The sequence below is a fragment of the Felis catus genome, chromosome D3 (genome assembly GCF_018350175.1).
Source record: "Felis catus isolate Fca126 chromosome D3, F.catus_Fca126_mat1.0, whole genome shotgun sequence".
NCBI classification, from domain to species: domain Eukaryota; kingdom Metazoa; phylum Chordata; class Mammalia; order Carnivora; family Felidae; genus Felis; species Felis catus.
Window position 1 is genome coordinate 26,564,303 of NC_058379.1, and position 25,602 is coordinate 26,589,904.

The 25,602-nt window shown below is 47.2% G+C and overlaps 1 protein-coding gene across 5 annotated transcripts in view; it reads right to left on the minus strand.

The window, feature by feature from the left end:
* Positions 1 to 25,602, minus strand: part of GRK3 (G protein-coupled receptor kinase 3) — a 132,363-nt gene that overhangs the window by 23,170 nt on the left and 83,591 nt on the right. For 4 of the 5 annotated variants that reach the window (XM_045041737.1, XM_023241632.2, XM_019814870.3 and 1 more), the window contains 5 exons: positions 22,521 to 22,620; positions 14,983 to 15,061; positions 13,256 to 13,386; positions 10,975 to 11,069; positions 6,363 to 6,470 (listed from right to left, as the gene is read on the minus strand). In XM_045041737.1, coding sequence (XP_044897672.1) covers positions 6,363 to 6,470; positions 10,975 to 11,069; positions 13,256 to 13,386; positions 14,983 to 15,061; positions 22,521 to 22,620 — 513 coding nt within the window. The remainder of the gene's footprint in view (positions 1 to 6,362; positions 6,471 to 10,974; positions 11,070 to 13,255; positions 13,387 to 14,982; positions 15,062 to 22,520; positions 22,621 to 25,602) is intronic. The other variant, XM_023241633.2, reaches the window with a different exon arrangement.

Sequence of the window (25,602 nt, forward strand, 5' to 3'; positions counted from 1 at the left end):
TAATCTTTAAACTAGATTTTGGCTGGAAATGTCCTTTTCAACCTCTTCGTGTCCAAAAATAAAAATGCAAAATTACTGCATTGAAAAAGCAAATAATGGGGGCACCTGGGTGGCTCAGCCGGTTAAGTGTCTGACTTTGGCTCAGGTCATGATCTCACGGTTTGTGGGTTCCAGCCCCGTGTCAGGCTCTGTGCTGACAGCTTGGAGCCTGGAGCCTGCTTCGGATTCTGTGTCTCCCTCTCTCTGTGCCCCTCCCCTGTTCGTGCTCATGCTTGCTCTCTCTCTCTCTCTCTCTCAAAAGTAAACATTAAAAAAAAGCAAATAGGATATAACAACAAATGGCATTTGTCAAATGGTATCTGTTATTTATAAGATAGTAACATCTAAAAAAACCCATTACTTGTATCACTCTCCTCTGCAAAAGACACAGAGATATTAACACGTCCATGGTTCAAGAGAAAAAGAATAAACGCTTATTAAATCTTACTAAAACGTTAGCCTCTCTGCTGGACATGGCTGTTTCCACCCCACAAAGCCCCTGAACCCATGAAAAGGGACTGTGTGCGGATCTCCTGGCACTGTGGCAGCTCCTGCCGGTCTGGCTCCTGTGTGCGGTGCCGGGGGATCCCACTCCCGCTCCCGACCCCCGTGCACTTGCCTGCGTCTGCCGCCGGAAGGAAAGGGCTGCGCCCTGACCCTTGCAGAGAAGGCCTGCTGTGTTCTGACAGAAATGCTCTGTGCTAAATTTAAAACGTCTTTCATGAGACCAGAGGGAGGCTGGCAGGGGGGAGCGGAGTTAAAGTCAGCGGGGCCAAACCCATTTCCAGCGCATGAACCCTGTCCCGGTCCCGTGCTAGAAACATAGCTAGTCCGTGCCCGACTGCATACAAAATGGTCGGAAATGCTTTTCAGCGATTCGGTTCTGGGCTTGCGGCGCTGAGAAAGTTTGGTCTTTCAAGTTCAAAATCGCGCTGCACATCTGTTTCCAATGTAGTCTTGATTATTCTTTGTGCACAAAGCCAAAGACGTTGTGTCTATTTTGGAAAACGTTAAAGAGACCCTACGACAGTAACGACAGTAACGATCTCCGCTCTGAGGGAGGCACGTGGTACCCACAGATCCTGTGTGCCTTGCAGCTGCTCCGCTCCCTGATGCAGCCGCTTTAAATAGGAGAGGGTATCCGGCCCGCCGGCAGCTAGCAGGGCGGCCGCTTCTCCCTGCAGGGCGTGCAACACGCTGGCTGCAGCCGGGAAGTGCCGCAGGAATGAAATTCACATGTGTGGTGGTCAGATGTGGCTTGTGAATTACAGACCGAGTGGGAGCGCTGCAAATTTCCCCCAAAAGGGTTGGGAAATCGCTCAAGATGTCGGAAATGCTGGGAAAACACACACACGCGCGCGCACACACGCACACACACACACACACACACACACACCACACTCAGTGAAACAATGAGCTCAAAAGCAGTACATTTCTAAGTACAAGTGATTCAAAACTCTTAAGCCAAAAATTAATTTTAGAATACGAAAAAGATCATACGTTACGTCAAATAGGAGTTTTGAACCTAAGCCAGTAGCTGCCAAAATATTTATAAACATTCCCTGTTTCTTCTGTACAGGAACAATCTCAGTAACCTCAGGCAGAGCTCAGCTGTCCCCAGAGCACCGTCCAGGCTCTTTGCCTGCATCTGACAGCTTTGGGGACAGACCATCAGTGGTGACAAGTTTAGGATCAAAGCCACTGTCACATCAATTCTTTTCCTTAACAGACATCTGAAATCTAGTTGGAGGATCATGACAGCAATCCCACACATTTGCAACAAGGACACATGTTCAATACCAGACAAAGTCATCTGAGGGGGAAACAGTGACACCTCCCGGACACATGGCTTCTGAACGGCTCGGTCCATCACTGTGAGTCCAAGGGTGCAGAACGCGAGCTCAAGCTGGGACAGCTTGCTCCTTTCCCTCAGGCCCTGCGGTGCTCTTCTAGGGTGTCGAGGCAAAGTGGGGGGTGCAGACCAGTGTTTCAGCAGAGGCAGTGGGGACACACAGGTCCATGTAAGGAAGCATTCCACCACAGAATGTTGGTGACCACCTGTTCAACCTCACTGCATGGGCATGGGAAGGAAGAGACAGGCTAAGAGCAGACTTGCTCATCCTCAGCGCCATTGACCTTTTGGGCTGGGCAACCCTTTGCTGGGGCAGCGAGGCCCGTCCTGACTATTGTGAGATGTTTAGCAGCATCCCTGGCCCCCACCTGCCAGATGTCAGAAGTAGCCCTTTCCAAAGCTGTGACAACCAAAAACGTCTCCGGGCATTGCCAAGCGCCCCTGGGGTGGTGGCCGAGCTGTGGGCAGCGGCTGGCAAGGCATTGGGTCCATTCTGCAAGGACCTGAACCGTGGCTGTCCTCTGAGCACACCAGGAAGCAGGGGGGCAGAGCCTGTGGGCCGGTGCTCTCGCCCTCGTCCCCCTGCCCTGCTGCCTTGCTTCCTCAGCCCCTTGTGTCGGAAAAAAAAACCCAGCTAGCTGCTCAGGGCTCCCTTCTAGGCGGCCAGTGAAAACTGAATAGGTCACTTCCAGACATACTTTCCGTGTCTTCCCCACACACGACCTTGCAAAGTGGAACAGGTGACACTGTCCCCTCATCTGCAGCTGAAGGGGATGAAGCCTCCTGGGCACAGCCCCTTCCCCTGCTGACCCCAGTACGGTGTTTTGCTCCTGAAGGTCCCTCAATAAACATCAGCTTAATAGGAACCACCGACAACCACGGATTCTGGTAATGACGTCACTCTCGCCCCAGCTACCTCGAATCTGACCCCTTAGCTTCCGTATCTGAGCACCCATCCGGAAAAAACAGCAACTGCCACCCCCACCCCTCAGCCTAGCAAGATAGGTCCACCACTTGCCCCCTTCCTGGTCCTGGGGCTGCAGGGCTAGCTTGAGTGCTCCTGGCTTTTCGCCTGGGTCCCTGCACCTGTCCCAGTCTCCCTCTGTCCAGTCACCTTCTTCTGACAGACACCCCAGCTGTGTCCCTCCTTTGCATAAAAGCCTCCAGGCTCCGGGGCCTCGAGAGCAAAGCCCCAACTCCCCGGCACAGTGTTCTAGGCTCTCCGATCTCCACCCAATCTCCTCAACCTTCTCCCCGAGCACACTCTCCATCCTCTTGTCAGTGACCCGCCCCGCCCAGGTCACAGCTGGGGAAAGGCAAACTGCCCAGCGTTGTCTGCTCCCCGAAGAAAATGTGTCTACTCTGCCCCAGTCTTGGAATCGCCATCCTCTTTCAAGCTCGCTTCACAGAGCATCTCCTGCGTGGAGTTGGCCCCGCTCTCCCAAGTTAGCCCTGGGACCCATTTTCGTGCCCCCGGACACCGCGGCTGGCCTTGCTCCTGGGTATAGACATCTCTACTCTCCCGCCAGCTCCTTACGGACCCGATGTGGCTTCCTCCTTCCCTCCCTTCCTTTCCCTGGAGCACCAAGCACAGCCTCTTGCATATTGCAGGTACTCGATAAATGTTTACCAAATTTACTCGAAATCACATCAATCAAACAACGTCTCCCTGCCCTTCGGTTTCAGTGCTCTGTCCTTCCCGTGAATGGCTTCCAAACAAGGAATGCAAAGGATCACGTAGGATCATAAACCCCAGGGCGCCTGGGTGGCTCAGTCGGTTGAGCATCCAATTTCGGCTCAGGCCACGTTCTCATGGTTTGTGGGTTCAAACCCTGCATTGGGCTTTGTGCTGGAGGTGTGGAGCCTGCTTTGGATTCTCTGTCTCCCACTCTCTCTGTGCCCCTCCCCTGCTCACACACTCTCTCTCAAAGATAAATAAACATTAAAAACAATCATAAATCTTACTGGGGAAGACTCATCTGGTCCTATCTATTATACACTGCAAGGATTCTTTCTGTGCCAGACTCAAAGGATGGTCCCCCAGCAGTGACGGGGACCTCACTACCTGTGAGGTACAACACTCCTTCAAATGCTCCAGTGGGCATTCTTGTGTCCAAGTGAAATCTTTCCCCTCCTTAAATGCCTGCTCCTGGGAGCAGTGCAGCATGCATATAGCCCCTCCCTGACGATGGACCCTCCACCAGCCAGAAGCCATTAGGGCCCCCCTAAGCCTTGTACTTAGCTCTTCCTACCTTTCCATAGGAGCCATGGTTTCGAGGTCTGTCACCGTTGTCCCCTCGTCTCATCCATCCCCTCCTTGGGGAACCCCCTCTGGATGTCTTCCTGCCAGCCACGACTCCTCTGGGCAGGAAGCCACACTTGCCCATCAGGCCCGATCACAGACTTCACGAAGAATGAAACCTCCCAATTCGGTACTCCCAATCTGAATTGGGGCTAAATACAGCTGGATTCACTTTTTTTTTTTTTAATTTTTTAATGTTGTTTTTTTTTTTTGAGAGAGAGAGACAGAGTGTGAGCGGGGGAGGGGCAAAGAGGGGGGAGACACAGAATCGGAAGCAGGCGTCAGGCTCCGAGCTGTCAGCACAGAGCCCGATGTGGGGCTCGAACTCATGCACCAGGAAATCATGACCTGAGCCGAAGTTGGACGCTTAACCAACCGCGCCACCCAGGCGCCCCCGGATTCACCTTATTAGCCCTAAATCACAGTGCTGGCATATTGTTAGTAATTAAATTTTCTGATCTTTTTAAAAGCGGTGTCACACCAGATCATCCCCAATCTACACGCATGGACGTTATTATAAACAGACCAAAGAAGTGAACAAAGCCCTGAATGCCTGGCTTTGCAGGTTTCATTTCCCCTGTGACATGTTACTGTTGATTTTTGAATCTGGACTTGGCATATGCAATGGTTTCGCCGATGCACAGAATTTCATCATCTCACAATTTTGTGAGTGTGGATTCTGCACCTCCAACCCCATCTCCAGAGGATGTCCAGAGACCCGGGCGCATCTCCACACACTCACCATGCGTGCGGAGGCTTTCCCACTCCCCACATCTCACGTGGGAAGTGGTTTTCTCTGGTCTGTCTTGCAGAAACTCTCTAATTAGGTCAGCGAGTCCGATGACGTGAATTAGGCCCATCCAGGCTCCACAAATACAGTAATTCAATTAAGGCCCAACAGGGCTTGACTCTCTGAGAAATAACACAATTTAAGTTCCCCAGTGAAAACCGGGAGCAGAGAACAACTCGATTACCAGGGTCCTGGGGAAGCGGCCAGGGCACTTGGAACCTAATCTGGGGGGAAACATGGAGTCCAGCCACCCTGCGGCATGTGCTAAACACCATGAGAAGATGTGGCCGTGCTCCACGAGGCTTCCCGGTGGAAATGTGAAAAGCCCAGCAAACGACCAGACCCGTTTCACAGCAGAACCATGAGAGGGGGAACCCTGACCAGGAAATTTTAACATGAAGTGCTTTCTGTATCTTTGTGAATGAGGAATAACCAAAACCATATTTGCAAAACTTCAAGAGTCCCACTCCAGTTGGCTGCAAATTCTTAAACATTAATGGAAGTGTTAACATAATCGTTGTGTTCAAAGGGAGAACATATTTTGACAGTGCTTTCATTTCATAATCCTTCCGCTCTATTTCACCATCTTTGGTGGCTGAGAACTAACACCGATTAATTAAAAACACAGAATTACACAGTTTCATTTTTGTGTTTGAGAAAAAAAAAAAGGCACAAATTAACTTCAGCATGCTTACGAATAAATGCATGCTTTTAAAATCAGTTTGCTTTGGATCTTGGGTCCTTTCTTGTGACCCTCAAAATGCATTACGTGGGTGAGATAATCATGAGTAACTGATTCCTAGCGGAAGAAAAAGTATCCTACCTTCTTCAGTGATTCACATTTTTTTTAAATTTTTTTTTTTAACGTTTATTCATTTTTGTGACAGAGAGAGACAGAGCATGAACAGGGGAGGAGCAGAGAGAGAGGGAGACACAGAATCTGAAACAGGCTCCAGGCTCTGAGCCGTCAGCACAGAGCCCGACGCGGGGCTCGAACTCACGGACCGTGAGATCATGACCTGAGCCGAAGTCGGACACTTAACTGACCAAGCCACCCAGGCGCCCCTGATTCACATTTTAAAATAACACTTGTGCTCCCAAATCAGGGTCCTTGATGGGGCTATTTCAAAGCAGTCTTTTTTTTTTTTTTTTAGGTTTGAATGTGTTGGCATGGAACAAAAATATGAACCCATAAGCTTCTGCCTAAAAGTTTCTGGGCACAAAGCTCTCCCTTCTACAAGGCAGGAAGAGCCAGGGTCACCATCCAGGTTACCATGTGTGATCGAAGAGGATGTGAGGCCCAGTGATGTCTAACCAGTCTGGATTCTGATCCCGGGACACACCATGGCAGCAGTTTGAAAAGGACGCGGTTCACTCACCCTCTGAGAAGTTTGAAAAGCATGCAGCCCAGGGAGAACCAGTCAGCACTGCTGTCATATGCCGTCCCCTTCTGCAGCACCTCGGGAGCCATGTACCCATGGGTGCCACTAGGGAGAAGAAAGTGTACACGCAGTTAGGAAGGCATGCCCACCTTAGGAAATGTCAACAGCTCGACAAGGGGTTCAGATGCCATTTGTTAAATGGCAGCGGCCGTAAAGGAGGCGGAGGAGACGATGGGGATCCCGCCCAACGTGAGCCATGCAGCACCCAATGGGAAGTCGACCGTTTCCGTCTTCGTTAGTGTAGGAGTGAATATAAACAAATGACAGTATGAGGTAAACGTGAGAGAACGCAAGGTCCGGTCTGGGAGGGGAAATCTGAACCATGTTGGCCTTCCTGCACTACCGCGATGGAGAGCTAGAGGGTCTCCTGCCCGGTCCAGAGCTCCAGTGAGGATGCGCAAGGGGCAGAGGTGAAGTGGGGGAGGGGACGATAAGCGGGCACCTACAGGTGGTGCCACGGACCAGAAGGGATGGGGACATCCCTCCTGTGTGGTGCCACCCTCTGTGCTGAGGACCTGGGCGGACACATGGTAAGCGTGGGGGCTACTTACTCACAGAGACAGCGACAGACCCTGAGGGAGTGGGGAAGAAGAGGGGCACAAGCCGGCAGGTACAAAAGACAGAGAAATCCAGAGCACCCAGGTGGCTCAGTAGGTTATGAATCCCACTTTTTTTTTTTTAACATTTATTCATTTTTTGAGAGAGAGAGAGAGAGAGAGAGAGAGAGAGAGAGAGAGAGAGAGAATGTGAGCAGGGGAGGGACAGAGAAAGGGAGACACAGAATCTGGAGCAGGCTCCAGGCTCCGAGCTGTCAGCACAGAGCCCGATGCGGGGCTCAAATGCACGAACCAGGAGATCATGACCAGAGCCGAAGTTGGATGCTTAACTGACTAAACCACTCAGGCACCCCTAAGTGGTTGACTCTTGGTCTCAGCTCAGATCAAAATCTCACAGTTTGTGAGATCAAGCCCTGCATTGGGCTCTGCACTGACAGAGTACAGCCTGCTTGGGATCTCTCTCTTTCTGTCCCACGCCCTGCCCCCCACTCTCTCTCTCTTAAAATAAACTTAAAAAAATTTTTAAAAAGCAAAAAAGATAGAGAAACCCTGTGTCAGGTTTTAAGGGCTACCGACAGGTCAGAGGACCCAGCTAAGCAAATGTAAGGATGCTTTTCAGAAGCTGAAAGATTTGGGAGGACAACCGTTTAATCTGCAATTTGCATTCTTCTGCAACTTCGAATCCCCTCCCATTGGTCGATTCTGGGCTCCTCCTTAAGGATCCGAGTGTGCACTGTTCCATCTAGGAGAGCAAGAGGGGGCTCATGGGGGCTTGCAAAGACGCAGCCCGAAAGGGCGCCTGCAAAAGCCACACCCTCCAACCTGTCCACCCCTCACTGATCTTCTTCCCAGACAAGATGGGTGATAAGACAACACTTCATTGTGCAAGGCTGCCGTGTGGATTACACATACGTGATGGGTTAAGAACAGTCCTGGCACAGAAGAACTCAATCCACGTCAGGGCCTTTAATCTCTACTCTTATTATAATCACTTTTAAGTTATGCTCACTGCGAATCTGCTCAGAAAGTGCTCCTGGATCACTCAGGATCATTACTGACCCAGGATCAGCACTGTGCCCAGAGCTCTCTGTCTAACGAGTTCTATTTGGAAGGCTGCTCTCAGACAGTGAACAGGGGCGCTGGTCCTTCACAGGCGGGTCCAGCACCAGCAGTAGCCCCACCATCCGGAATCCAAAGTCTGATGGCATAAGGTCACCTAGCCACGCTGTGAGGGTACTGGAGATTTCTATGAGGGGTCTCCAAATCAGTCTCTGGGAAGGGTTAATTTCAGTGTTGCCCAGACAGACCTTTGTCGTGAATTGTGAGCCTATGATTCTTGGGATCAGAACCCAATTCTGGAAAGGGAAAGTACAGCGAGGGTAAACACAATAGGTTAATGCAGATCAGCTCTCTAAGATGATGGCACTGACCACAATTGGAGCCAAATACCGGTCCACCTGCCCCCATGGCTTTCTGACTCTGCCCGCATGGCAGCTACTGATGCTTCCTGACAACACTGTCCCCTGACGATCCGAACTACTACAAATACTAAAAGAACACGTGAAGGTTTTGAGAACACTGTGACATGAGATGCAACTTTGTGTTCTTACAGCAAATAAGCTGGAACTCAAATCAGGCACTGGTAATCTGTTCAATTACAGAAGTTTTTGATTTTTTGGGGCCACTGCACAGTTAACTTTCCATTTACAATAATTCTTGATCCCGTCATTAAATGGACTAAACTTAAGCCCAAACTGGGGACCTCAACCACAACACTTCTTGTAGGTGGACCAGCTAGATTGAGTCCAGGGATCACATCTACAGTTTTGAAAAGACTCGAGAAACCAAGTCCAGGGTGAAATTCTGGCCCTAAATTACTCATTGAGCCTCCGGGAGGTCGCACGAGTATAAGCTCTGGAGACCGAACTGGACTGTAATTCTAGCCCCACAATGTGCCAGGGCTGTGACCTTGATTTCTCTGGACTTCAGGGACCGTACCATAAAGTAGATAATTCTACCTATAACGTCTGGTGCTTCTATGAAGATCGTAGCGTATTCACAGCAGCTGAGCATGCCTGGGACAGTGGATGTTCAACCAATGACACGGTGAGAGCTGTGGCTCCTGGCACGCCACCACCCACTCAAGGGCCACCTCCCGCACAGCCGGCTCCAAGGGGTCCCCACAGCACTGCCTGCCCCTAGCACCTGGCCAATGTCACATAAAAACTTGCGTATTAGTCGGTTGACTTGACCCTCACCAACAATCAGACGAAATAAACTTCGTTGTTATGTCCTTTTAGAGAGGGGAGAAGGGAAGCACGGCTTGGAAGAGGATTCGAACCCAGATCTGCTGACTCAGAAGCCTGTTCCTATCCCAGTCATGCCCCCTCTACTTAAAAAAAAAAAAGGATCTGGTTGCGCCTTTATCTTTTTTTTATAGTGGCCTCACTATGATCATGTAAGCCTAGAAACCAACCTTCCCACGCCTACCCCTTTTTGTGGCTGCTGCTGGAATCTTGAGAACAGCCCGCCTCCTGGGGCCGACAGGTGAATTACAGTAAGAAGCGGGTGCAGCTCTGTAAGGAAATAAATAACGCCATCCCATCGCTGCAAGTTAATTCCTTTGCAAGATTAACTTTTCTGAGCTCTCGGATTCGTATTCAGTGGCGGCCACACTAAATTGAAGAAATTAGCATACCAAATGGCTGCAGCATTAAAAATTCAAACAACCCTCTTAAAAATGTCTGATGAACTTGCCGAGAGAAGCTTATACGACCACAGGTTCTGGCCTCGTAACTGTAAAGTGCTGGCAAAATGCGAACGCTGTTATCACAGCACCCCGGCTTCTGAGGGAAGGGGGAAACGTGTTTACAGAATCGGTGCTATCCTCCGTTCACATCTGATCGGGGCCTCACAAGGCGCTTCTGATTTACCGCAGGCCCTCCTCCAACACTGCCATGCAGGGCCACCTCTAGACCCACAAAAAGAAGGGTCTGGGCTTTAGTTTCTGTACGGATGCGTGACAAGAGACCCCGGGGAGTTTCGTCAGGCCCATTCACCACAGAGATGAATGTTAGCTCAAGGTGGACAATGAAAATGTAATTTTCCAAGATTTCAGTGCTGAGAGTGATCCATTTACAAAGAGAAAGGATAAAAGCAACACACATCTGCTCTTCCACAGACCGCACACATGTCTACACTTTCCACTCAGATAAACTGATAGCCGAAGAAACAGAAATGACGTGTCATTCTGCTTCTGCAGAGCCCTGGTGTGGTAGCTTTACGCCCCTGTGTTCGAGCTTCCAGGGGAGCGGGGGGGGGGGGGGGGGGCGTGCGGAGGGGTCGGGTGCTGGCTGGGGGCTGCGGGGCACGGGGATCCCTCCACATAGTCTGCTGGAGGACTGATGTAATAAATGCTCCAGTCTACCATGACCTGCGAGCAGATGATTTGTGTTTTTAATTAAAAAAAAAAAAAAAAAGAAAAAAGATTCCTAATTTCCTAATTTCCCTTTGGGGGAAAAAAAAAGCCATTTTGCAAATGAAGGAGAAAAGTAGCTGGAGAGAGACACTCGACCTCTGGGCCTCCCTTGGAGCGTTCCACACAGATGCCTCTGCACCTTCCCAGGCACAGAGACTTCCCTTATCCGTAGGACAGACAACTTGCAGGCATTTGCTACTGCCTCTACTTTATGGAGAAGACTGCGGTCAAGCAGGTAAACTGACTGACGAGGGTCACCCTGCCATCGTGGGCTCGGGTGTGCTGCAGAGATACCCCGGCCCCTGACATCGCTCTCTGGGTCCATCCACGCTCCCCGCTGATCTCGTCTCCCATCGCCAGGGATTTGGGACCTGCCCCCCTCCCAGCATTATCACATATTAAGAATCACCTCTAGCAAGAAAAAGCAGGGGGAGCAAGTGACCACATCGGGGCCTGAGCGAATCAACGTGTCGTGGAGAGAAACAGGCGTGAAGAGAGTTGATGTGGTACTCACACACTCGCATGTGGCTTCTTTTTGGAAAAGTCACAGGCAAGACCGAGATCGGATATCCTGACGTGTCCGTGTTCATCCAAGAGGATATTTGCAGGCTAAAGAGAAAGACAAGATGATCTTCAAGAGTCCCCAGACTGTCACCGGGCTTTGAGAATTTCTGAAACTATACGCACTTGGTAACTTACAATTTCATCTAAACACAAGTTCCATACTATCACATCCGAGTGGGGTATAACACGGAAAAGTAACCCTTTTCACGTTCAAGTCCAGCAGGAAAGTGGCAATGACAGACACAAAGGAGCCTACTCATGAGATAAGGAGACACAGGGCAGGGAGCTTTGGGCGGGGGGGCGGGGGGGGCGGCGGTGGTTATGACCACAGTTCATCAGATAGAAAGTAGTTCCTTTCCCCCGTGGGGACTGTGGCCCGGCCAGAGCAGCGCGCCTCTCCACAAAGGGAGTGAGCCCACCAGCTTCTTGGCTTCTGTGACCCACAAAGGGCTCTGGGAATGAGGCCATGAGGCACGGAACAGAAAGGAACCTCACGAGAATGTACAAACGCTGACCTAAGAAACCAGAACACTCCACAGTGCCACACCGATCTCGAACGGCACGCCTGTGAGTGCGTAATCAGAACACAGGACCCTACCGAATGACCCACTGTGGTTCTCAGCACAACTCCGATGACGACATATATCCACTGACATTGGATTTAGCCGGCATGAGCAAGGAAAACAAAGCTCCTCTCCCTAATACACGCTGAATTACAGTCATCTTAATATTTTTCTGCTGGAGATCAACCATTGTTTTGCTTGAAATAAAAATAATGGCATGCTATTATAAAACTAAAGCATGAATAATCATGAGTGACTAGAATTCAGTTTGAATAGAAATTAAATAATACCACTGCCTACTAAATAGCTTCGAAAACAAAAACAAGATACAGCATAGAGATGATTAGAGACCGGTTATAGATTTAAATTAAAATGTATTACAATAGGGCTTCAAGGGCCTTCAGCATGTATTGTATTCTCCTGCAAAACTCATGGAGCAGGGGAACAAACTGTCAGGTGCCAACCACTACCTAATTATTTCTAATTCAATGAAAATATATTTTTGTCTCCTTCATGCTCAGATGAAAACTAAGGGAGTAATTCTATAACCTTGCAGAAAGCCTTAACTTGTACAAAGCATTTTGTGAAGAAAAAAAAAAAAAGCCAAGAGGCTCAAAAAGAAAATACCATCTTTTAGATTCTTAGAAGGTAACTTTAAAAAGCTAAGGCGGCCGATCAAAACATAGCTACTTAGAGAAAAGGAGCATAAGCTGTACATTTCAGTCGGTGGCCCTGGGTCTGCTCCAGAAGGAATCTGAAAGAGGAGGCAAACATGTCCTCCCGGACTGCTTTCTCTGTTTGGGAGACTGTCTCTCCTCTCGTTTTTCTTCGCGTCATCATGTGCCCATTTATGTATCTGCCTGATCATTTCTATCATTTGTCAAGGTCTCTTTTGTCTCTATCCCGGTCTTCTCACCACAAGTGTCCCTATGGACATACTGAGCAAAACCCCAGCTCCCTCATAAACGCAGAACCCAGGACCGAGCATCGTGGTTCAGAAGGGGGAGACTCGGAATGCACTCACTGCCTTTTCTTCCCAGTCCAGGGAGAGTGAGAGTGGAGAAGCCCAGGCACCAACAGTCTAGGGCTCTGCAGTTCAAGGATCTACAAATCTGTTGGTGATTTTGAACACGGTCTTAAAACAATGTGAAACTCTCAGAGTGGCCTGCGGGGGGAAAGTTCTGCAGGCTGATTGGCCCTGCCTCGGAGGAGTTGTGGCTCGGCCGTTCTACGCCTCAGTTTACCGGTGTATGAATCCCAGAAGATGCATGTTCTTTGCTTGTTCAGTTTTGAACATCACGAGTTCTAACATAGAGCCATGGCCAAATCGGCTGCTTAGTGAACATTAAGTACGTTACAATTAATTGTAAAATCGGCAACACCAAGTAACTCCTGGCTTGCTTTTCATTCATTAACCAATGAAAAACTTTTGAGTTGGTATGTGTGTTGCACCAGGCAGGGTAGGACACACGGGGTGGACAGTGGCAACTAGGAAGGAAGAGAGTTCCTGGAACAGGGTTTAGGGTCTGGACAGATGGATACCACACAGAGGTGACTTCCCCGGGGCTCAGATGAGGAAAACGGCAGGTCCTATGAAAGAGAAGGGACCGTCTGGACACCCGTGACCGCCATACCTACCGCACAGGTCCCGAAACCAGACTGCCTTACCTTCAAATCTCTGTAAACAACAAACCGATTGTGCATGTGCTCCAGCCCCAGGATGATTTCGGTGGCATAAAACCGCATCTCCTTCTCAGAAAAGACCCCATGCTGGGAAAGGTGATAGTGCAAATCGCCCCCTGGAATCAGAGAAGGACAGGTCAAGGCAAAGCATGTTAATTTGCAAGAAACAAAAAACGTCATCCTAAATCGTTAGGACCCAGTACAAAAAGGCAAACTTGGCTCCTGCTTCGTATGTATCTGTCTTTGACTTGCCTAGTCTGACAAAACACTTTCGAGAGTACAGAGGAAGCTTATACATTGTTAACACTTAAATGCAGGGGTGGGTGGCCACGGCAATAGACAACGAAGCCATCATTCGCAGACTGGGAATCCAGCTCCCACATGTACCCTCGCAAGCTAACCTGCTTGGATCACTAACTTCCTGTCTAATGAACAGGTCATGACATGGTTGACCCAGCAGCCGGCTTGGCAACTGGCTCCGGGGACAATAAATGAATGAGCAAACAAACAAAACGATCATACCGAGAGACAGATGATAAAACGGATGCAACCGTAAAATTATAACTGGTGAAATCCAGGTAGGTGGGGATTTGGGTGTTTCCCGTACAATTTCTTCAGTTTTGCCCTGTGTTTATCGTTTTCCATAATAAAACGTTTGGAAAAAATCAATTACCATATGGGCTCAAGTTACACAGTGAGAGAATGCCACCAACAGAATAAGGGAATGTTCTCATAAGCTGTCAAGGAATAGCTTCTACTGATCTAGGAAAGTTCACGTGTGCCCACTGTATGGCCCCTGCTTTTGTAAGCACCTTCCCTTCCACACACACGTGTTCCTGTAGAACCGCTGGCAGGTCAAGATGCAAGATGTGCAGGATCCCAGAGGCCCCGTGCCCTTCCCTGTCAATGCCTCAGCCCCTGGCCCCTCAGTTAGGCCAAGGGGACCTCAATCTGACCTTCCACCATCCGTTCATCTTAACCGTTCTGAGAGTGCTAACCGTGGGGTCACGCAGGATATGTGCTACGGTGTCTGGCTTCTCGGCCCACTATTAACGTCTGTGAAATTCCTCCACGCTGTTGAATAGGTCTGGCTTTGGGTCAAACCCTCCAAATGTAACCGAACTTCAAATGAACTTCCAAAAAAGGAAGCTGCGCATTTGTTGTCCCGGATGCCTTTTACGTCAGCTCCGGTTACGGAAAACGCTTTGAGTACATGCCGTGTCACTCTCTAGCATTAGAAAGCTACTTTTTTAGCTAGAACTTTGTCGGCACTCATAGCTTACAAGACCAATGGACGGCTGGTCCGTCCAGCCAGAAGCCGGGCTGGCCCACAGCCAGTCCTTCAAAGTCGGCTTCCTAATATATCTTTGGCTACGTTCTTATGAGGCATTTCATTCCTAAAAGTTGAGGGTTAGGAAACAAGCTAATTAAAGATCTAGGCCAGCTGCGTTCCAGAAGATGAAGTTTACGTCGTTTGTGAAAATCTCTTCTGGAAAGTGCAAACTTCCTGGTGAGAAACTGGGAGGGCGCAGAGGGGAATTTAAAATGAATTTCAACGGAAACTTGAAGAGCAGAAGGTTTCCTTAAATTTCAGGGGGAAACCCAATTATCCCAGAGACCCAAACTGCCGGCGTGTGCAGATCAGGGTGTGCGGAGGTCTCACATCACGGCCAAGTCTCTCCCTGCACTCAGACTTCCTGCGTGTTGCTCACCGTTCATCAGATCCAAGATGAAGCATAGTTTATCTGGAGTATGGAAGGCATAGGTCATACAGACAATGAAAGGGCAGTCCTAGGGAGGAAAAAAAAAAAAGCCACAGTTTGTCAGAAAAACAAAAGCTGTCCCGGGTAGCACATCTTCTACCAGAGAGCATCCACAGGTCTCGTCCATGCCGCTGCCCTGTGCGTTAAGCAGAGACCCCTCCTTAGGAACCTTAACCGTCCCACCAAAACGGATCTGGTTGCATGACAAAATGCATATGGACAGAGTGGAGATGAATTCAAAGGTCTTGTCTCTCGCCAACTCAACCATGACCCTTCTATCTGCAGCTTCTTCAAAGGACCCAGACTCTACGGAAAGATATCGCTGCCCTGCCAGGCTCTCTGTTGCTCTACATTTTGGTTCTGGCTAGTCAAGTATCCGTTTCTCTCTCTGATTCTGAGGTTGGAAGAACCATACCCCAGTGGGAGGAAATATCTATACTACCGTCTTGAGACGCTGAGCATAAAAAGGGAACGCAGCTAGCTTTCAAAGTAGAAAAATACATCAGAGTCGGGGACTGAATAATTCAATTGTAAAGATGTCAGTTTTCCCCCAAAGTAATCTAGAAATTCTATGCAAGTTAAAAAAATTTTTTTAATGTTTTATTTATTCTCGAGAGAGAGAGTGCAAGCGGGAGTGGGGGAGGGACGGAGAGAGAGGCGGGAACAGAAGATCTGAAGCGGGCTCTGCGCTGACAGCAGCGAGCCCGATGCGGGGCTCGAATTCACAAAGTTTGATCATGACCTGAGCCAATATCGGATGCTCAACCAACTGAGCCACCCAGTCGCCTGGCTACAATTTTAATTAAAGTGAAAATCGAGCTGATTCCAAAATGTATATGGAGATGTGCACAGCCAGGAAAAATTCACTCTAGAAGAAAAAGCCAGAAAAGTCATAGTGCTAGATATTAAGACTTATTGTGTGTGTGTGTGTGTGTATATATATATATATATATATATATGAATTATTTTATATATATTATATATATATTTATATTTATGTTTTATATATTATATATATATTTATATTTATGTTTTATATAGTATATATAAATATATATTTATTTTTATATATTTATATATTTACATATATTTATTTATGTATATTATATATAAATATACATAATATATATTAATATATATATTTTTAATGTTTATTTTTGAGAGAGAGAGAGACAGAGAGAGAGAGAGAGAGACAGAGTGTGAGCAAGGGTGGGGCAGAGAGCGAGGGGGACACAGAATCTGAAGCAGGTTCCAGGCTCTGAGCTGTCAGCGCAGAGCTGGATGTGGGGCTCGAACCCATGAACTGTGAAATCGTGGCCTGAGCCAAAGTCTGAAACTTAACTGACTGAGCCACTCACGTGCCCCAAAAGTTATTATAAAGCAACAGTAAATCAGACCGTGTCGTAGTAGCCCAAGAACAGACAGACCAACAGAACAGAAGAGAGAATCCTGACATAGACTCACACACAAATGGTCAACTGATTTGTGATAAAGTGACACAACAGGGTGGGGGGAAAGGATGGCCCTTCCGTGATATGCTGGAACAAATGGATATTTGTACAACAGAATGTGAACGCCCACCCCTACCTCACACCACACACTGAAGTCAACTTCAGGAAGACAAAGATCTGAAGGGAAAACAGTAAATCTTCTAGAGGAAAGCAAAAGAGAGTATCTTTGTGACCCTAGGGTAAGTAAAGATTTCTCAGGCCACCCAAAAGCACTAATGGTGGAAGCACTGCTAAACTGGACAAAAATAAAATCAAGAACTTCTGGCCTTCAGAAAACACTATCAAGAGAGTAAAAAGGCAAGTCACAGAATAGGAAAAGATATCTGCAATCCATACACGCAGAAAGGACTCATACTTAGAATATATAAAGAGCTCTCATAAATCAATAAAGGAAAAGGCCAACGACCCAACAGAGCAGTGGCAAAAAACGGCAATGGTAGGCGTAATAATAACAATATAAATGAATAAACCAGCCAACAAATCAATAAAGGCACTAAACATAGGAGGGTCATCGAATGGCTCACAAGCCGATGAACAGGTGCTGGGCATCAGCGGTCACCAAGGAGATGTGTCCTCACAATGTGTTATCGCTAAACCCCAAGAGAATGGGCAAAATCAAAAAGACCACCAAGGCCAAGTGGCTGGAAAGACAGGTGTAAACGGAACCCCTACATACGGCACCCAGGAGCGCACGGTGCCAACAACCGCTCTGGCAGCTGGTCGGGGCCATCTGCCGAAACTGGGCCCCGTCTGCAAGCCCCAGGCATCAGCATTTCCACCGCCAGCTGCACACCTCACAGCAGCCCGTACCCAACGTGCACTAAGAGAACTGCAAGAGAATGCTCCTCGCAGCACTGTCCAAAGGACCCCCAAGCGGAAAGTAACCCGGATGTCTACCGGTATTAGAACAGATGCGTGAACCGCGGTCACTTTACGCGGGGGAATGCTACACAGCAAGGGTCAGCAAGTTTGTGTACAAGGGGCTAGACACGAATTATTTTCAGTTTTGCAGGCTCCAGGCCACCTCTGTCACATATCCTTTGTTTATTTTCCGTACAATGCCTCAGGAATGGAAAACCCATTGCCAGTCCATGGGCTCCACAGAAAAAAAGGCCACAAGCCAGATCTGGTCCATCGGCCATACGCAGCTTGCAGACCTCTGCTACGTAGCCGCAGAATGTACCATGGCCACGTGCGATGATGCAGGTGAATCTCACAAGCCACGCTGAGTGAGAGAAGCCAGATGCGAGAGGGCACATGTATACCAAGTTCAAACACAGGCAAAGCCAAATTAAATGACAGTGTTAGATATCTGGGTAGTAGTTAACCTGGGCGCAGGGTAGGTGACTGGAAGAGGCACAAGACTTCGGGAATATGAGTAACTTTATTTTATTTTATTTATTTATTTATTATTTTTAATGTTTATTTTTGAGAGAGAGCATAAGCAGGGGAGGGGCAGAGAGAGAGAGAGAGAGAGATTAGGGACAGAGGATCTGAAGGCAGGCTCTGTACCGACAGCAGTAAGCCCAACGCAGGGCTCAAACTCACAAACGGCAAGATCACGACCGGAGCCGAAGTTGGATGCTCAACCGACTGAGCCACCCAGGTGCCCCAAGGAATACGACTAACTTTCTATCCCTTGATCTGAGTGCTGGATACATGCTTGTGTTCCCTTGTGAAAACTCCTCAGTGCTAAGCCAGATCTATAACTGGGTCCATTTAGATTCTTTATATACACTGTATACTCACCACTCAACTGATTAAAATAGAAACTGGCCAAAAAAACACCCCACATCTATATCCACTTTCTTAACAGAAACAAAAAAATCATTAAATTCCACAGAAAATAGTCAGGTTTCAACAGAATAATCTATACACTGAATCTGCATCGTCCAAACCTCTGTATGAAGGGCATACTGATACATCTGACTCCTTTCTACACCAGAGGTTCATGAACTTGAATACAATTTCCATGTATCTTCCGGAATGAACTACAAATTTCATTTTGTGATTACCTAGTTTGCCTTAAAACACCGTTGAGATGGTATTAGTGATTACTGATTTCAAGGCTAATTTTGCTTTAAACAGGCAAAATGAAAGTGCTTTCCTTTTTCTGTTAAAAGCCATGTGGCCTTCCTGGAGGTGGGGGGCACCCTCCCACTTGGAAGCCCTTAGGGAACCACCTTTTTAATAGCCTGCTGAAGATGGCTCATTCTGCTCCTTCCTGAACGGGGTTCCCCACACACTCTGGTTCCTGATCCGATGAGCAATTCATCTGTAGAGCAGAGAGGTGGGTGGACCCAGAACTTAGTGAGGCCAGAGTCTTTCCCAGCTCCAGAGGGCATCTGTACTCACTCCACCAAGGGGACGGTGGACCCTGCAAAGGGGTATTTCTGAACACAATGGGATATGATCCTTCTAATGGTAGCCCCAAGGAAATGGCAAAAGGCAAACAAAATAGGTTCACTTAAGATCATATGTTATTAAGAAGGGACATGAACTGTAGATTTAGCATCAGAGGCTTTCTGAACAGGAAGGGCTCTTTAAAAAAAAAAATCACCTGGTCCTGCGTGTTTATTTTTTTTTTCTGCGTGTTTATTTTTAAAATAAAGAAACTAAGGCCCTAAAAAGGGGAAATGACTTGCCTGAGGTCACAAAGAAATGTGGTAGCCAGCCAGGATTTCAACCCCCAGTCTCCTGACCCTCTCCAGGGTTCTATGTTACTTACACTGCTCACAAAGGCTGGGCTTCTGTGGCAAAGTCAAGTAAGAGCTCAGTTAAAGGGATGCGATTCAGTTATCTGTATGCTGACTGCAATCCGTCACCTCTCAGGTGCTGGGCAGATACCACACCAGGTCTCGTGGGAAGCTCGAGACGCAAAGAACCAAATACCGACCAGTGTGAAAAAATGGCAGTTCGGCGATGGGGCTGATACAGTTGTGAACATCATTATGGTTAAAATGTTCTGCCTTGATTACAAATTAAAGGCAGTAAGAACTAAAGGGCCTCGTAGAGGTAGACCCTCAGCAAGGAACTGTCTTCTTTGATTTCCTACCGGTACCGAGCAAAACAGCTTGTATTTTTGCAGGAACTCTGCAAAACTGTGATAAAATACAGCACGAAGTATTTCTTCAAGAAAATTCTCCACCTTGCAGTCAGGAGGAGGCTTCTGTTAACTTCCTGCTTAAAACACTTTGTCTCCAATTGCTAAAAGATTTTTTTTCCTTTTTTAAATCCTCAGTATTGGCCTAGAAAGCTCTTTACAGGCTGGCCTGGCCTCTGTCGGTCTCCCTCTCCACTCCAACTTCATCTGGGGCTATGCACGCACCACTCGAGACCCCAGCTCAGCTGACCTTCTCCAAAGTCTGCAAAGCCTCCTGAAGCGCCCAGGACCCAGACAAGCACTGACACCTCCTGTGACCTCTGAGGACTATCCCTTGTCACCTCCTCCCTGCTAAGTGCCTCCTGAGCACCGGGCACCTTCTAGAGGTGTCATGATTATTTATACATTTCTGAGATCATGCGAACACTACCACCTTCCCTCATTCTGCGTAGCTCTAAAAGAGCAGGGACCAAAGTCACAGTTTGGGACCCTCCATCCTGCAAGAGAATGCCTGGAATGATCTAGGCACGGAAACGTGTTTCAAGGAATGAATGACACTTCGGAGGACACTATGTGACTGTTTAATGAAGGTGCTGACTGTTCTTTCTCAGCTATGGACATTCTCACCTGTGGACATACTTATCCTAGTTCTTAGTCCTAAAGATTACCCTTTTACTATTCTAGAATCAAACTGGGAGTGGTACTGCCACTGTCTCTTTGAAAGGTTGGGGGAAGAAACACTCAACTTGAAATTGGAAGGAAAAACAAGCAAACAAACAAACAAAACCCTCCCAATAAAAGGAAAACTGTAATGAGGGACGACAGTCCAGTCCACGCCAACAGGCTGATCTTAAGTGTAGCCTAGTGAGGTGATTTTAAATTAAAGATGATTAAAGAACCAGAAAAAGCGGCCTTTGATTAGCAAAAAAGGAAAAAATTCCAAATAGTGTTGTTACAGCACTTTTGGTTAAATTATGTATTGATAAGTAAAAAACATCAACCTCTAATTCCCCAAAAATGAAACCAAACAAAAAGGCTTGATACTTGAATTAAAAATATAAATAATTCTTTTAAATTAGCTCAAAGTAGTAGACCAATTTTTTATTTATTCCCGTAGAGGGTTAAGATGGGTGAAGAATGACCGATACATCTACATAACCATATTCTCCCTCGCCTGAAAAAAGTAACTATAAAAATGCTACGTGAAAACTGTATGTATATTTCTTCAACACTCCCAACGTTTTCCCCACAGGCCTTCTCGAGAATAAACACGCAAGGTGTGGAGATGGCTCATGAAAAATTAATATTTTAATTACCACTTAAAATCTGCAGTAAGGGCACACCCATGTTTGAAATTTAAGGCGATGACATTTCCAATAGAAACTAGAAACCAATGCCATTCTTACTGATTCCAACAGTGTGTGAGCTGCTTAGCTTCGGTTCCAAGTAGGTGCAAACACGGTCACGCACCCAACACGACTCTTACTTGAAATGCTCAATGTCCAGATGTTAGGAGGCAGAGGCACATAGTTAGAGATTATTTATAGCTACAGTGTTCTTTTTTTATTATGGTTGAGCCAAATTATGAGAATCCTTTACTTCGGTCGCACATAACCTTTCTGAAACTGCTTCAAACGAACCCCGGGAAAACATAAACCACAATACATTAAATATAGGTGCTAACCAAAAAACACAGAGCTTAGAAGGTGATCGTAAGACAGGAACACTAGTCAGAGGGTCCATAGACTCTGGCTAAGGAAATTAACCCCTCCGGGTGTCGGGCTCCTTGCTTACTAGTCGAAAAGGGTTCTTTGATTCACCATTAAAGTCTGATTCCTTTATCCTTTGGGTGAGAATGAGCCTGTTTAGAAACCAGCTAGGCTACTGGGAGGCCACACCCTCCCCAATATATCTCACTGCATATAAACCTTCTTGGCTTGGTGATTAGCTTTAAATTCACAGGGGGAGGCACTCAGCATGCGTCTGGCCACTCCACCCTCATTTCCTGCCTTCCCTTGGAGACCCTGAGTCCCTGACCCCCTCTGCACGCTGGATGGCAGGCCCTCTGGCACACGCAGGACTGCCCAGGTTTCTGGGACACTGAGTTTTTCTGGGTGTCTTCATACCCATCTGTTCAAATACAGAAACGCCAAGGTTCATACCATTCACTGCAAAAACGGCCAGAATGGGATCCTGTTTTGCAAGAAGTCGCGGGGCAGAAGTTTTTGACACAGGCTGAGCTAAAAATGCTAGGCTGATGGACAAATAAACTGTCCAACAGGTGGAAACACCGTTTTGGAAATGGAAATGACCGAAGTCCACGGCAGCAGGTGAAAAGCAGCAAGGGCCGCGAAGACAGAGCCACCTTCTCCTGATGGCACACAGCCCCAAGTGCAATTCGGACTTGAGTAACCCAAGATGCTTCCTCTCTATCTGTTCACGAAGGACAAGAGCGACTTTCCTTGTACTCCAGCTTCTCTGGGTCAGTCCTCCGTCATGCACTCAGTTCTTAACTAGACTCAAGTGATTTCGTTGCCGTTGCCGCGATTATTTCCTGCCATCTCGGCAACCACGTTCCGCAGAGAGGAAAGTCATAAAACAGCCACTAAAGGGAGACGTCGTGGGTGTGCATAATGATGGTTGCTAGCACTTTTCCAACTCCCAAATTAAACAGAGATAATATGCGGATTCTACACTATTTATATTAACTTAGTGCTGCTTTTCCCTGCTATAAACGCTCACTCGCCCGAAAACTGGCTGGCTGCATAATTTGCCGGGAAAGAATGCCTGCATTTAAAATAAACTGTCTCGATCTGGAAAACCGAGCAACCAGCAAAGACCAGAGCAAGCAGTGCTCCAAACGGAATACTCACCCCTGTGCTCACAAGAGACAACATAATCCTCTCATTTAAGGCTAATGTTTCTCCTTGTTTCATCTTGATCCTCTTCTTATCCAGGCATTTCATTGCGTACCTGGAAACATAAATGTTATTGAAAGAGCTGCGCTGGAAAGAATCCAAGCTGCTTTAAACGATCCATGTCGTACTGGGGAAAGTTTCTAAAGACTCGGGAAGTGTTTGAAAGAAGCAAAATGGTACTTGCTGACTGTCATGCAAAAAAAAAAAAAGAAAAAATTATAAAAAAGAAATATTTATAAAAAAATGTATTTTTTAAATTTTGCACACGTTAAGAAAACATTTCAACGTGGAGCGTCCCTCCTCACTCCTTGGGTGGGGGTGGCACACAGTAAGTTCCTTTCCAAGAGGACCGTGTGGAGGAGAGGGGACAGTGACGTTATGGTGGAGAAGCCTGACAAACGCGACCTCAAGTAGGCGGTCAAGGTCAGCATCAACAGTGAGGAGTCATGTTGACGACGGGCACCCATGATAGGACGCGATGAGAACGGTGTTCTGCCACTGGGGTCTTCCTTCCAAAAGCCCACAGCCCCAGTATAACCAGGAGGAAAGCATGTCTAAACTGGAAGACATCATACACTACACCTGGCCACGGGTCCTCAAAGCAGCACAGCCCATCAGAAACAAGGAGAGTCCAAGAAACTACACAGTCTAAGGGAGCCTAAGGGGACGAGAGGACTTAAATGTAACACGGGATCTGGTTAACACAAAAGGCCATTGGGTAAAGAGTAAAGTAAAAAAGTAAAGGGGCACCTGGGTGGCTCAGACGGTTAAGCGTCCGACTTATGCTCACAGTTCGTGGGTTCGAGCCCCGCATCGGGCTCTGTGCTGACAGCTCGGAGCCTGTTTCAGATTCTGTGTCTCCCTCTCTCTCTGCCCCTCCCCTGCTTATGCTCTCTCTCTGTCTCTCACAGATAAATGAACATTAAAAAAAAATTTTTTTTAAAGTAAAGTAAAAAAACCCCAAAAAAGTAGAAACCTCAGTGAATAATAATGTATATTAGTTCATTTGTTAGGACAAATGTTCCATAGTAACATAAGACAGAGATACTGGGTGTGTTTTTGAACCCTTTCTGTAAACCTAAAATTAGGTGTCAAAAATAAAATTTGAAATAAAAAGGTGTCAGGGGCGCCAGGGTGGCTCAGTCGGTTAAGCATCCATCGGCCTCTTGATTTTGGCTCAGGTCATGATCTTATGGTTTGTGAGATCAAGCCCTGCTTTGGGCTCCATGCTGGGTGCAGGGCCTGCTTGGGATTCTCGATCTCCCTCCCTCTCTGCTTCTCCCTCATGCACTTACTGTCTCTCAAAAATAAATAAAATAAATAAAATAAAATAAAATAAAATAAAATAAAATAAAATAAAATAAAAGGTTTCTTTAAAAAATTCTAAATCAAAATAAAGCTTAAAAAATTAAGCAATAATTAAGATATTAATACCATTACACAAATAGAAGTTCCAGTTAAATGAGAACCTGAAGTAGAGGGATGTGAATAAATTTGGTGAAAATAAAACTTTGGACATATTGTTGCTGTTTAGTTGCTACTGTGTGTTGCAGTAGTATGCGTAATATTTAGCTTTTAGGAACTGTGATTTCGGCAGTGGTCAAGATTTTGCAAGAGTGCAGAGGGCAAGACTCAAACACTGGCAACCAACAAAATAAAAAGGCGCGGCCCATGCTCAAAAAGGCACGTTCTAAAATGCTGTTTGATTGGTTTGTTTTTAGTTTTTTTAAGTAATCTCTGCACCCAGCGTGGGGCTCGAATGGACCACCTGGAGATCAAGAGTCACATGCTCCACTCACTGAGCCCGCCAGGCAGCCCTGATTTGTTTTTAATCTGGATATTGAAGTTATCGTATTTTCAAATAATAAAAAGAATCCGTAAGACTTTCATATAAAAGTTGGTGGAGAAGAAAGAGCTGACAACTTAAGCTTTTTGAAGCCTTGGAACAAACTTCTATTAAGGTAATGCAGACATGCTATTTGGCATTCTCTATAATCGCAGGTTAAAGAAAGAAGGATGATTTGTCAGCAGCACAGCAGAAAGCTGAAAGGACATTTTCACAGGGGCCTCAGGGGCTTCAGAACTCTGTGTGTGACTGTAAGTCCCACTTTACAAGGCCCCGGCACACAATGTGGATGTTTGTCTGGCTGTGACGGGACACAGAAAATCCACTTGTTTCTAACCGATCATAACTCACAATGTTATGACTTAGCAAAAGAGAGAGGGATGTTCAAATTTGATATTTGCTTTTCTTTTTAGAGAGAGAGAGAGAGTGCGTGCACAGGAGCAGCATAGAGCCGGTGGTGAGGAAAGAGAGAAAGTGGTTGAGAATGTCAAGAAGGTTCCACGTCCCACCCAGAGCCCAACATGGAGCTCGATCCCACAACTCTGGGATCGTGACCTGAGCCGAAATCAAGAGGCAATGCTCCACCGACCGAGCTACCCAGCCGCCCCCAAATTTGGTAATTTTATCGACTCTCCCAGGAGCTCTTTATAAAAAATCCACTGATGGAGATGTTAATTTGCTTAGTTAAGGGATTACACATGAGAACATATAAAGTAACGTGTTCTTCATTCAAGTTCTATGATGAATTTTCAAACTCTGTCCTACTGCTTCTATCACTAGCCCCTACCAGGCTGGCGTTTGGAAGAACGTTCAAACTGCAGACCAGAGAAGCTGGCACACACGGGCCTTGAGCCCCTGGGTTAAGCCAGTTGGCTGCCACTGGCTTCTGAGCGAGGTGGGTGGCAGTTCACGGATGGGCTCCAGGATCCACAGGGACTGAGCCTGGCCGCTTCCTAGCCGTGGGACTCCCCAGTAAGTGTCTACCCTTGTTCTAGAAAGTGGAAGACGGTTTTCCAGACACAGAGAATTGCGTGAAATAACCAACGTAATGCAGGGACACACAGTGACATTATTGACTTGCACATCATGTGGCAGATTAGCAGATCTCCTAAACACCTGGGCCGTGAGGAAGGAAAGCGAACACATTTGGTGGAACGGAATAAGCACCAAAGGAAGAGTGACACTTAGCGT